At 33.6% G+C, this 11368-nt stretch overlaps 2 protein-coding genes across 3 annotated transcripts; one reads left to right on the top strand and one right to left on the bottom strand.

Moving 5' to 3' along the window:
* Positions 1-3660: 3660 nt before the first annotated feature.
* LOC108331779 (aspartic proteinase Asp1) lies at positions 3661-7702 on the top strand. Of its 2 annotated transcripts, none has more exons than XM_052876299.1 (8): positions 3661-3938; positions 5390-5507; positions 5701-5924; positions 6175-6399; positions 6507-6648; positions 6839-7039; positions 7129-7204; positions 7464-7702. In XM_052876299.1, exons 1-8 carry the CDS (start codon positions 3703-3705, stop codon positions 7571-7573), a joined length of 1332 nt encoding a protein of 443 aa, XP_052732259.1. In that variant the 5' UTR covers positions 3661-3702; the 3' UTR covers positions 7574-7702. The 2 variants fall into 2 exon arrangements, with proteins under 2 accessions (XP_052732259.1, XP_017422187.1); XM_017566698.2 differs by having other exon boundaries at positions 7132-7204.
* A 588-nt stretch (positions 7703-8290) lies between these two features.
* On the bottom strand, positions 8291-9825 carry LOC108331780 (NAC domain-containing protein 2). The gene is made up of 3 exons (XM_017566699.2): positions 9570-9825; positions 9213-9490; positions 8291-9124 (listed from the first exon to the last, which is right to left on the bottom strand). The coding sequence occupies exons 1-3, from the start codon at positions 9727-9729 to the stop codon at positions 8702-8704; spliced, it is 861 nt and encodes a 286-aa protein (XP_017422188.2). The 5' UTR covers positions 9730-9825; the 3' UTR covers positions 8291-8701.
* Between the last annotated feature and the right edge of the window lie 1543 nt (positions 9826-11368).

Here is an 11368-nt window from a genome sequence, read left to right on the forward strand (position 1 = left end):
TTATATTATCTAATAAAATATAAGTAAAGAGTGATAATTATCAACACTCAATTTTGTTCGGATAAATAAAATTTAAAAAAATACTCCAAAAATAAATGTGATCGAGATAAAAGTTTTTAAAAAAGTAAAAATTAAATAAAAATAATATATATTTATATAATAAAATATAAAAAATATCGCAATATAATATATATATATATATATAATAAAATTAAAATTAAAAAATAAAATTAAAATTAAAGAAAAAATAATAAAAAAGAGCAAATGAAAAATAAAAACAATCTAAATAATTCAATATAAGCATGTGGATTAGTTTCTTTGCAGCTTCCCATCCAAAACCCTAAATCTCTTTTCCTTATGAAAACATAATTTGTATAATGGAAGAGTCACCTCTAGGACCTAATTAAAATAAGGTTTAATGTTTTGGTCGGTCCTTTTTTTTTTGTTAGAATCTCAAATAGGTTCCCTAATTATTAGTTTTCTCAATTGGATCCTTATTTTTGAAAAATTAAAACAAATAGAGGTTTGTCGTTAAATTGGACAAATGTCGTTTAAGAGGCCATTACGTGGTATGCTGACAGTAGTATTTTAAATGACGTGGCATGGTATATATGATAATTAGATTATTGTGATGTGTAATTTCTAATTTTTGAATTAAAAAATTAGAGAAATTGTAATTGAAGGCAGTCCCTTTCTCAGCAATTTGCTTAATCAAATTTGCTTAATCACATTTGCTTAATTCATAATTAAAAAAATGGCAATTCACATTTGTTTAATCAAATTTGTGAAAAGTGTGAGGGTTTTCGGAGGTTTCTGGTTTTGTGTTTGATTGATAGTCATGGAGTTTGGGTTCGTGATGAAGGCAATGGAGATGAAGGATGCACAAAGAGGCTTTGCGAATTGGGAGTTTCTGTGATTAGGGATTCTTTATGCTTCGAAGGCACACTGGTTTTCGCAATTGCTCGAGGAAGGAGAAGACGCGAAGGCTTCACTTGGTTCGCGCATAGAGGCTGCGATTGAGAAGCTGTTTGCGATCTTGGTTCTCTTTGTTTTCGCGATTGAGAAGTTGTTTGAGTCCCTGTATTTGTTCTCAAGGTTTTTTATTTTAGGTTGCTGGATCTAAACCACAAGGAGGCATAGATTAGGGTTAATGACGACGGGGGCTTGAGGGTTTAGTGGTGGCTCATTGAAGTGATTTGGGTTTTGTGTGTTTTTTGGCTTTGGGTTTGTAGGTCCGGTGATGGTGAAAATGATGGAGGTGTGTCGCGATGAAGGTTGGGCGAAGATGTTGATGGTGATTTAGTTTCGTGGGGCGATTTTTGCATTATGTTTCTGTGTTGTGGTTGTAGGTGGTTGCTAATGGCGACATGGTGGCCTGAGAGAGGAGATTTTGTGGCAGTGGCGCATGGTGTTGAGAAGGTTGATGGTTGTGACGTGGATGGTTGGTGAGGCAGTGGCGACGACTAGGGTTATGATGGCGGCACAAGGAAGGGAAAAGGAAGTAGGGTTCTGGAGGTGGAAGACAAAGTTGATTAACCAATTCCCCCAATTTTTTAATTTAAAAATTAGAAATTACACATCACAATAATCTAATTACTATATATACCATGCCACGTCATTTAAAATACTATTGTCAACATGCCACGTAATGACCTCTTAAACAGTGTTTGTCCAATTTAACGACTGACCTCTATTGTTTTAATTTTTCAAAAATAAGGATCCAATTGAGAAAACAAATATTTGAGATTCTGACAAAAAGGAGACCTACCGAAACATTAAACCTTAAAATAAACTCAGAGAAAGAGCGAAAGAAATGGAGAAGGGAATTGGAATCGATGGAACAAATTTCTTATTCTTGTTACTGTTTTGGAATAGAAGTATTTGTTTTTCATTCCTTGCATGCACAAATACCATTTTTTTTCTTTTAATTTATGCATTCCTAATTTTTCATTATATTTTGGTTTTAATATTGTACTAGTTTCTTTTACACTTAATTTTTAAAATTTCTTTTAGGGTCCATTCTTTCTACTATGGTCATATGCAAATATATATTTTTATACATTTACTATTTGTTAATGGTTAACACCAACTTTATCAAAAAATCAATTTTTTTATATATAAAAAAGTAAATATCTTTCTCAAAAAATCAATTATTTTTTCATTTCTTTGTTCGATGGTCCACGTTGTGTCATACCTATTTTCAAATAATTTTAAAAATATTAAAATAATATAAAATTTAAAAGAATTAAAACTCAATATTTTCTTAAATGATTTTCTAAAAACTTAGTGATCTCTTAATATTTCATTATGAATCAAAATATGCAAAAGTAAAGTTAACTTTGTCTGACTCATCAAACAAAAATTTAAATCACTTTCTCAAATAATGTTTTTAAAAACTAGTAATTCCTAATTTTTCATTTTGAATAGATATACGTAAGAGTAAGGGACATTCTTCGGTTCACAAATAAAAAATGAAAATATTTTTGTTTCTTTTTCAAATAGTTTTTTTTTTAGGAAAATTAAATATTTTAAAAATAACGTATTATTTTTTTCCAAATTTAATTAAAGATGTTGTCTCATGACAGGCGTTGTAGTATGCTTCCTAATAGACTCTTTGATGTAAAATCTAGTTTCATAAATCATGTATTATCTTTCTATTGTTTTCTTAGTTTTCCAAAACAAATTAGTGTGAAAACTTCAAACTCTATTTTTAAATCTATTGTTTTGATTTGTTGTCTAGTGGTGATTTAGGTTACACGTGGACTACAATAGGCTCTTGCACGATTTGGAAAGAAACGGAGAGGACCTTCGTGGGTAAGTAAATGAAAATTTAATCTCTCTCATACATATATCTATTCATAGTAATTAATGCTTTGCATGCAACATTGCCAAGTCACTACTATTTTTACATAGCCTCTGATAGCAGAAATAGCAGAAATAGCAGAAATAGTGATACAAGATAGTAGTAGAAGAAACAAGCTGAAGGTATGCGAGAAAAAAAATAATATGCATCATAAATAAGAAAAAAATGAAGAAAAAATTTGTGGTTAGAACTAAACGGGTAGCACTGTTTGTGAGAAATGATGGTGTCGGTGGTGTGGTCTAGAACCAACTATTTACAATAAGAGTGTGGTGTAGAATGGAAGCAAATATAGAGAGAAAGCAAATCTATTATTAAAATTCTTAATAATAGATTTTTATGAGTACAACTAGTATCATATCTTCCCTTACCCTATTAGGGGTGACAACGGGTCAGATACACATAATATTTATTCGCAATTCGATTCACAAAATATTAATAGTTAATATTAGAAACCAGTGATAACTAATTTGTATAGTCGAAGATACAAGCAACCTAAAAAAATTGAAAGGATAAGAATACTTAATTTTTTGAATCCATTATAAATTTATGTAGTTGAGTTGAGTCATACTTATTGTCTGTGAAGTGAAGTCGTATAAGAAAGATGATAAAATATTTTTTGCATAAAAGTGAAAAGGGTATTAAAAATTTGATGAGGTGGGGTTTGATCGGAGGAAGAAAAGAATAAGCAGCTAGGGACAAAAAATGCATTAGAAGAAATCCCAGTTTGAATTATGGAAGCAATGCTTTTGTGGACCCACACCCATCTCAATTCATATATAAACCTTTCATGCATTTCCTCAAACACGCAACCTACCCTCCATACTCTCCTCAATTCCAAAATGACATCAGCCAATTGGAGATTATTGCTGCTGCTGCTCTTCTTCACCTCCTCTACTTCTTCAGCATGGTTCGGCACCAAACACAAAAGTTCCGGTGCAAGTTCCAGCTCAAGTGGAAGGTTTCGTTCCGATGAATCCTCGTCTTCATCGTCATCCTCGTCACCGTTCCTACTAAACCGTTTCCGTTCCGGTTCAGCCGTGGTGTTCCCTGTTCACGGCAATGTTTACCCTGTCGGGTACGTAAAAGGACATCTGTTCCTTTTCTCTCAATCTTCTCTTTCTGTTATGCCTTTCTTTCTCCACTCCGTTTTCTTCATCCTTTTCCCTGCTTCCACCCTCTTTCTGTTCCTTTTATTTATTCTGGGAAAGAGTACTCATTACGTTGAAACATCTCCTAATTATAATACACACCAATCAATAATCTTTAACCTGATACACATTCAAATAATAGACTTTAAATGATTCATATATTTTTTCACAAAGAGGAATGACTTCTCTTGAAAAAAAATTTCAAGCCCTTAATCAACCATTATTATCTCTCTTTTATTATCTTTCTTCTCAGCAATCTATACTTTTAATACTTATTTTTTTCTATAGTAGGTTTCTTTTAACATTTTGGAGGTTAATGAATCAATTTTCTTCCATACATTTAACTTATAAGTATTTAAAATATAAACTCCTCAATTTCCATGCAAGATTTATAATATTTATTTATTAATTTAAATATATTTTTTACTGCCCATAAAATTATCAACTTTTGATTGAGTTGCTATCATTCTTTTCCTTTTTTTTAATCCTTTTAAAATTTGAAAGAATTGTTTTTAGTCCGTATAAAATGTGCGAATTATTGTTTTACTTTCTATAAAATATTTTTTTTTTTTTATTTTTCTCTTTCCAAAATTTTAAACTGCTATATGTATCTCCAATTTTCATTTTAAGGTATATAAATAATATTTATTTTATGGTTCTCACAGTTTTCTTAGATAACACATTTTGATATTATCATCATTTGGAATGGTAATTTGATAATTTGTCACCGAGTAAGGCTAGGTAAAACAATATAATCAATCATTTGACAATAAGTAGAGAAATTGAACGTGTGGTGGGTCACGTGAACCCACCAACCCCCAAAGGAAAAAGGAAAAAAAAAATAGCTCATTGTAAAAATAAAGTTAAATTAAAACTTTAATTGATCTTTAATTCGTTATATTTTGTTAAATATAAAAGGATTTGAAATTAACTTTTCTTTTTAAAATAATTTTCTTTTGAAATTTTGGTGGATTTTTAACTCACTCATCCATAACTTATCAAACTAAACTAATATTTTTCAAATTACATGTTTAGAAAATCATACATAAAGTGAGTTCAGACTAATACGACTATCCCATTCTAACAAATATAACATATATGTAGTGTCATATAATATTATATCAGATACAAACTTTTAATTAGAGAAAGTAAATAAAACAATTACTCGAATCCAGAATTAAAATTCATAAGTTAAAAACATACTAAAATCTTTAAAATATAAATCATACAAAGCTCGTGTCCATTTTCGTTTTCATTCTTCTGATTCAAATATTATATGCTCGCAAGCTTCTTCTTTTTTTCTTTGAAGTTACACATCTTGAAATATGTACATACATGCCAAGTCACTGTAATTTCTTTCAACTTTCAACGTTCACAGGTTTTATAATGTCACTCTCAACATCGGGCAACCACCTAGGCCATATTTTCTTGATATTGACACAGGTAGCGACCTTACGTGGCTTCAATGTGATGCCCCTTGTTCCCGTTGCTCTCAGGTGATGGATATTCTCACTCAATATGAGTGTTCAGAATCACCAAGGAAATTCATAATGTTTTGTTTTTCCTTGAACAAATGTCATGTCAAATGAGACTAGGCTCATCTTAGCAAATAGATACACGTGTAATGTTGACTTGTTTGATTACATTATCCTGCTAGTACTAGTCTCAAATATTGTTGCTTATTTTCAGACACCACATCCACTTTATAGGCCCAGCAATGACTTAGTGCCATGCAGGCATGCCCTTTGTGCATCCTTGCACCATAATGATAACTACGACTGTGAAGTTCCGCATCAATGTGACTATGAAGTTGAGTATGCAGATCATTATTCATCCCTTGGTGTACTTCTCCATGATGTCTACACTCTCAATTTTACAAATGGAGTCCAACTTAAAGTTCGTATGGCCCTTGGGTTAGTATAATATCTCAATCCATTTTTAGTTCCTTTGATTTTGCTATAAATTTAGTTAAGAATCCGAACTATCCACAACAAAAACACTGTTGTTGCATGATCCACTGTTTGGCTTACTCTTTTAGAGTATAGAAATGTCACTTGATCGTGGAAACCCTACATACTCATGATGACTATACCATATGCGTTGTGTTTTGGATGTGAAAATTCTTTGGGGTATCTCATACACTTTTTCTTATTCCTTTTGCAGATGCGGATATGATCAGATTTTTCCAGATCCTTCTCATCACCCGTTAGATGGCATGCTTGGCCTTGGCAGGGGAAAAACTAGCTTGACATCACAGCTGAATAGTCAGGGTTTGGTGCGAAATGTGGTTGGACACTGTTTGAGTGCACAGGGAGGAGGGTATATCTTCTTTGGAGAAGTTTATGATTCTTCTAGACTAACTTGGACTCCAATGTCATCCAGAGATTAGTAAGTAGATCTTCAACTCATATCGTAATGTTGCATTTTCCACTTGTATAGTCATCATTTCTAATTTTTTCTGAACACTGAGACCTCGTTTCCGTGATCTGTCTCAGCAAACATTACTCAGCAGCAGGGGCAGCTGAACTCCTTTTCGGAGGAAAGAGGACTGGGGTTGGAAATCTTCATGCTACTTTTGACACTGGGAGTTCTTACACCTACTTCAACTCTAATGCTTACCAACTACTAATCTCTTGGGTAAGTTGAAAATTTCAAGCATTTTACAATGCTCGAGGCTTTACAAAGATCATATATCATGTCAATTTCATCATGCGAGATTCGAGTTGTCTGTAGAAGGACAAAGTATAAATAAGTTATTTCTTTAATCATACAAAAAAAAAATTACTTGTTACTTAACATGGATCTTTTGTTTAATTTGCACATGAAGTTGAGGAAGGAATCAGGTGGAAAGCCCCTAAAAGAAGCACACGGTGATCAAACTCTTCCTCTCTGTTGGCATGGCAAAAGACCTTTCAAAAGCATATATGAAGTGAGAAAATACTTTAAGCCAATCACGCTTAGTTTCAGTAGCAATGGCAGAAGTAAAGCTCTGTTTGAAATCCCTCCTGAAGGATATCTAATAATATCTGTGAGTCCCTCCTAGTGAATTCCTTCTAGATTAACTTTTTTAAAGTAACAGACACATTTCATGTATGAATGCTAATAAATTTGTTCCAGCAGAATATGGGAAATGTTTGCTTGGGCATTCTAAACGGCTCTGAAGTAGGAATGGGTGATCTGAACCTAATAGGAGGTAGGAATGTTGCTATTATTTCTTTTTCTATTGATGCTCGTTCTGGATGATAGATATCACTTGTAGTTTACCGTTCATAGTCTCTTAGCAGTTAGCAAAACTCATAGCTGTTTGATTTTACATTTCATGAGATTTTCACATTTACCACTAGACTAATATTTATAACTTTCACCTTTGATATGATTTTTCACTTCATAACGAATTTCCAAACACACCTAAAGAACTATTCTTTTTGAATTCCCTGGTCGTGTTAATGCAGACATATCCATGCTAAACAAAGTGATGGTATTTGACAACGACAAGCAGTTGATCGGTTGGACATCGGCAGATTGTGATCGGGTTCCAAAATCCAGAGATGTCAGCATTTGAACATACCAAATACCTTCTCTTAATTACTCCTGTCATCGTATAAAATAGTAGCTATTGTCCTACTTTGTAGGACAAAGTCATTGTATAATATGAGAGTCAGATTTAATATATTGGTACGTAATTCAGAGATCTAGCCTGACTATAATTGTTTATAGAGATCTAGCGCTATATATCGGACTGGTAACATGTTCTAAGTAACCACTCATAAAATCATATGACATTAGTTTGACTGCACATCTTTTGCTATACCCCCAGTTTAAACCCCAAGAAAATATTTCTCTTCCGGTTGTTCATTCCGTTGGAAAAACATCCGTGGAAAGTAATTTTTCACGATTTTATCCAACTCCCAAAAACGCACAACTTACTTCCAGACCACGCCATAAAAGACGTCACGGCTATTTACTCCTCTACTTTCAGATATATGCAAATCTGACTGTACCAACATTATCAACAATTTATATTTATATGTTGGTTAATTCCATAAACACTATCAACTTAGTACTAATATCATCATCGGCAGCTGTTTTGAGACTTAATTTTTTCTGCAAGTTCTTTTATTATATACCATCGTTTCTGTTCTGTTATTATAAAGTAATTTACACTAGCATATTATAGAGTCTGAAGATACATAGAGCAACTTTTCCATCCTTTGAATGGAAGAATTTTCATTCAGCTGTTTACTTCGAATTGAAAAGTAGAAGTTGTAAATTACAAATATTTGAAAAAATCATACTCCAATACCATAGAACAAGAATTTTCCAGGTTGAGTTCCTACAGCTACACATTAACCCTCCAATAAATCCTATGAATCGACACCTTGTTGAGATCATTCTGCTCCTACTCTCTTTTACACAGTTCCCTTATTTTTTTTTTTCTTCACATCTAATCCAAATACCCATTTCAGCCGAATTCAAAATTCCCTGACCTCTCTAGAAGAAAGAACAAGAATAGTTACTACACGTGCAGCTCATTTCGTCACTAAGCCTGGCAGCACATGTAACAGTAGTAGTAGTTAGGTGAATGCAATCGCAAACCGATGCTGACTTTACAAAATAATGAAGATATGATGGGGTAGAGGGTCCCATGTAATGCACATAATGAAGCCCCCTTGTCCAAAAGGTATCGTTTTCACATCAATAGGGCTTCCATGAGCACGTCCTGCAAGGGGGAGACGTGGCCCATTTGGTACTCAACACTCCCAAAAGGATCATCCACCGAAAGGTTATTGCCGTCAAAGTAATTGTATTGAAAATCAAACGCGTTTTCAAGCTGTAGGCCTATGTCATTCCATTTCGGGTGGCTCTGCACCTCTCTCTCCCACCTCACGTCCGGCGAAACCACCTGCTCTGAACCGCTCGACTCACTCTGCAACCTCTGCATTGAATCTGAACTATCCATAAACAATTGCTCGTTCCCAAGCTTCTCAATCACCGGCTTCGTCTCGTGTTCGAAATTATAAACCACCTCAGTCTCCGATTTCGCTGCCCCCGTGTTGTATTTCTCAATCTTCCCTTTCTTGTTGTAAATTCGACACAACACCCAATCGTCAAGCTGCACCATAACACCAAAATCAGAAACTTTTCAAACAAAGCAAATCAAAACAACAAAATAAAACAAAGCAAATCAAAGCCAAACATACCCTCAGGTTGTTATTTTTCTTGGAGGCTGATCGGTCAACATTGGCCAGCCGATATTCGTGCATGATCCAATTGGTTTTCTCTCCTTTGGGGGCTTTTCCCGAGTAAAATACCAGAGCTTTCTTTATCCCAAGCGCCTTCGGTTTTCCGATCGGTTTATCGGCGCCGGTGGCCTTCCAGTACCCACTTCCGGCGGCCCGATTCGGCCGTGAGCCGTTGGGGTATTTGCGGTCCCGAGGAGAAAAAAAGTACCATTCTTTCTCGCCGTAAAATCCGATTTCTGCAGGCAGAATATGATCATGAGTGAATTGAATGATAGAAATGGAAAGTATACGAAAGGCAGATGAAATTAAACGGACCTGGAAGCTGCCATGGATCAAACTTGTACAAATCGACCTCTTTGATGATAGGAACAGCAATTGGTTGACCAGCGCATTTCCTACAAAGATAATGGTTCACCAACTCATCATCCGTGGGGTGAAACCTGAACCCTGGTGGCAACTCTAATTCACTCTTCATTTGCTTTTCCTCTTCTCGCTTGTGTGTTGTTGTAGTTGTTTGTTGTTGGTGAATGTTGTTGGCTCTGCTTTGGTTTGTGATTGAAAGGAATGAGAAAAGAGACTAGGTGGGTTTTATAGTGCGATGGGATAAAAAGGAAGAGAGTGAGTTGTAACACGTGGGTTGGTGAGGTGGAGGGCAAATCCATTTGACAAATTTAATAGAGAATAATCAAAATAATGTAATCTGTGTGACAACTTGACAAGTTTCATTCTAGCTAGCTAGGACGCAGCCTCAACGTGGCAGTGGATAAGCGTTCCGCTTTTAGGATGATTCTGTCATCGCTTACGTCAAATTTTGGGCAGTACCCTTTATTTTCCAAAACGTGGACTCTATAGTTATTAGCCACGGTTGAGTGTTTGTGTTTAGTCCAGTGTTTACTCCCAACTGTGTCGTGTTTCATGCTCTGTCCAATTGCGTTGTGCCATGTTTCAACATATTGTGAATCTTAACCAAGGCACCCACGATGGCTTTTCTACAGAAGCAGTGTCAATATTGAAACTTCATACTCAAATGTGGCTACAATTTACGATTTAAGAGGACAAAAAAACGGCTAATTTGTAGGAAGTATGTCTCTTTTTTGCAGCTAGTCCATTGACGAAATGTAGGAAAGTCAAGGGTGGGAGTGCTGCTTTGTTCGAAATGTGTTTTATGTTCAAAAGCCAACTTGGAGGTTTTCCATTATGTTAACACCTATACACTTCATCATATTCCATATATAATTGATCAGGTAACTCTAAACACTAAGCTCAAAATTTGTATATTTTTACGTAAATTGAAAATAACTTAATCATATAATTAAGTTATTCAATTTCAAGTTATGTTTTCAGACTTGTGACTCAAAAATCCATAATTCCTAGTCTTTTTTCTTGTCAAGCCACTCTTAGATAGAAGACAAATACGAATACATGAACAAATTTAACTGTAAAAATCATTGTTTACATCATATTCACTTTTTATCTTATTTTTGTTCTATTTTACAGGTAAATTTATTATTCTCAATAATTGTTTTATTGTATATTTTAAAAATGAAAAAGCTAAAAAATATATTTATTTTAATTTTGTGAGTTATAAAGTTTTGATATTATATTTTTAATATATTTTGTCATTATTTAATAATTGTTATAATATGTCAAAGAAATCTAACTAACTAACTTTTATGAATAAAAAATGTTATTATTTTATTAATATAAGTTGAACCACGATTTAATGGTAGTTAAACTATTGAACATGAAATCTGAACTATTCAAATCCTCATCATGAGTAATACATTTTGATATAATCAAAGGATGATATATACAATACAGTTTTTTTTTTCTTTTTGTTGAGAAATAAAATCCATACTATAAGTTTCATTTATATATTTTTATAGATAAATATTTCGCTCTTATATTTCTGTAAATCAAAATTAAGTTAATATTTTTCTTAATTATATAATATTTACAATTGAACTAATAAAATATTTCCATTTGAAGCGAATTAATCGATGACGATGATGGCAGACGACCTATAATCCTAATTCAACGCGGCGTTTAAACAATACGTAAAATTAGTTTATTGGGGCAAACGTATGCAAAGCATCGTCATCACCTACAATAGC

This window comes from Vigna angularis, chromosome 4 (assembly GCF_016808095.1).
Source record: "Vigna angularis cultivar LongXiaoDou No.4 chromosome 4, ASM1680809v1, whole genome shotgun sequence".
NCBI classification, from domain to species: domain Eukaryota; kingdom Viridiplantae; phylum Streptophyta; class Magnoliopsida; order Fabales; family Fabaceae; genus Vigna; species Vigna angularis.

Bases quoted from the DNA above. Each gene is read 5' to 3' on its own strand.
- LOC108331779 (XM_052876299.1), top strand. From the start codon at position 3,703: ATGACATCAGCCAATTGGAGATTATTGCTGCTGCTGCTCTTCTTCACC. The intron at 3,939-5,389 runs GTACGTAAAAGG...CAACGTTCACAG, and splicing joins GGCAATGTTTACCCTGTCGG to GTTTTATAATGTCACTCTCA. The intron at 5,508-5,700 runs GTGATGGATATT...GCTTATTTTCAG, and splicing joins CTTGTTCCCGTTGCTCTCAG to ACACCACATCCACTTTATAG.
- LOC108331780 (XM_017566699.2), bottom strand. From the start codon at position 9,729: ATGAAGAGTGAATTAGAGTTGCCACCAGGGTTCAGGTTTCACCCCACG. The intron at 9,491-9,569 runs GTCCGTTTAATT...TTCTGCCTGCAG, and splicing joins TGATCCATGGCAGCTTCCAG to AAATCGGATTTTACGGCGAG. The intron at 9,125-9,212 runs GTATGTTTGGCT...GTTATGGTGCAG, and splicing joins AGAAAAATAACAACCTGAGG to CTTGACGATTGGGTGTTGTG.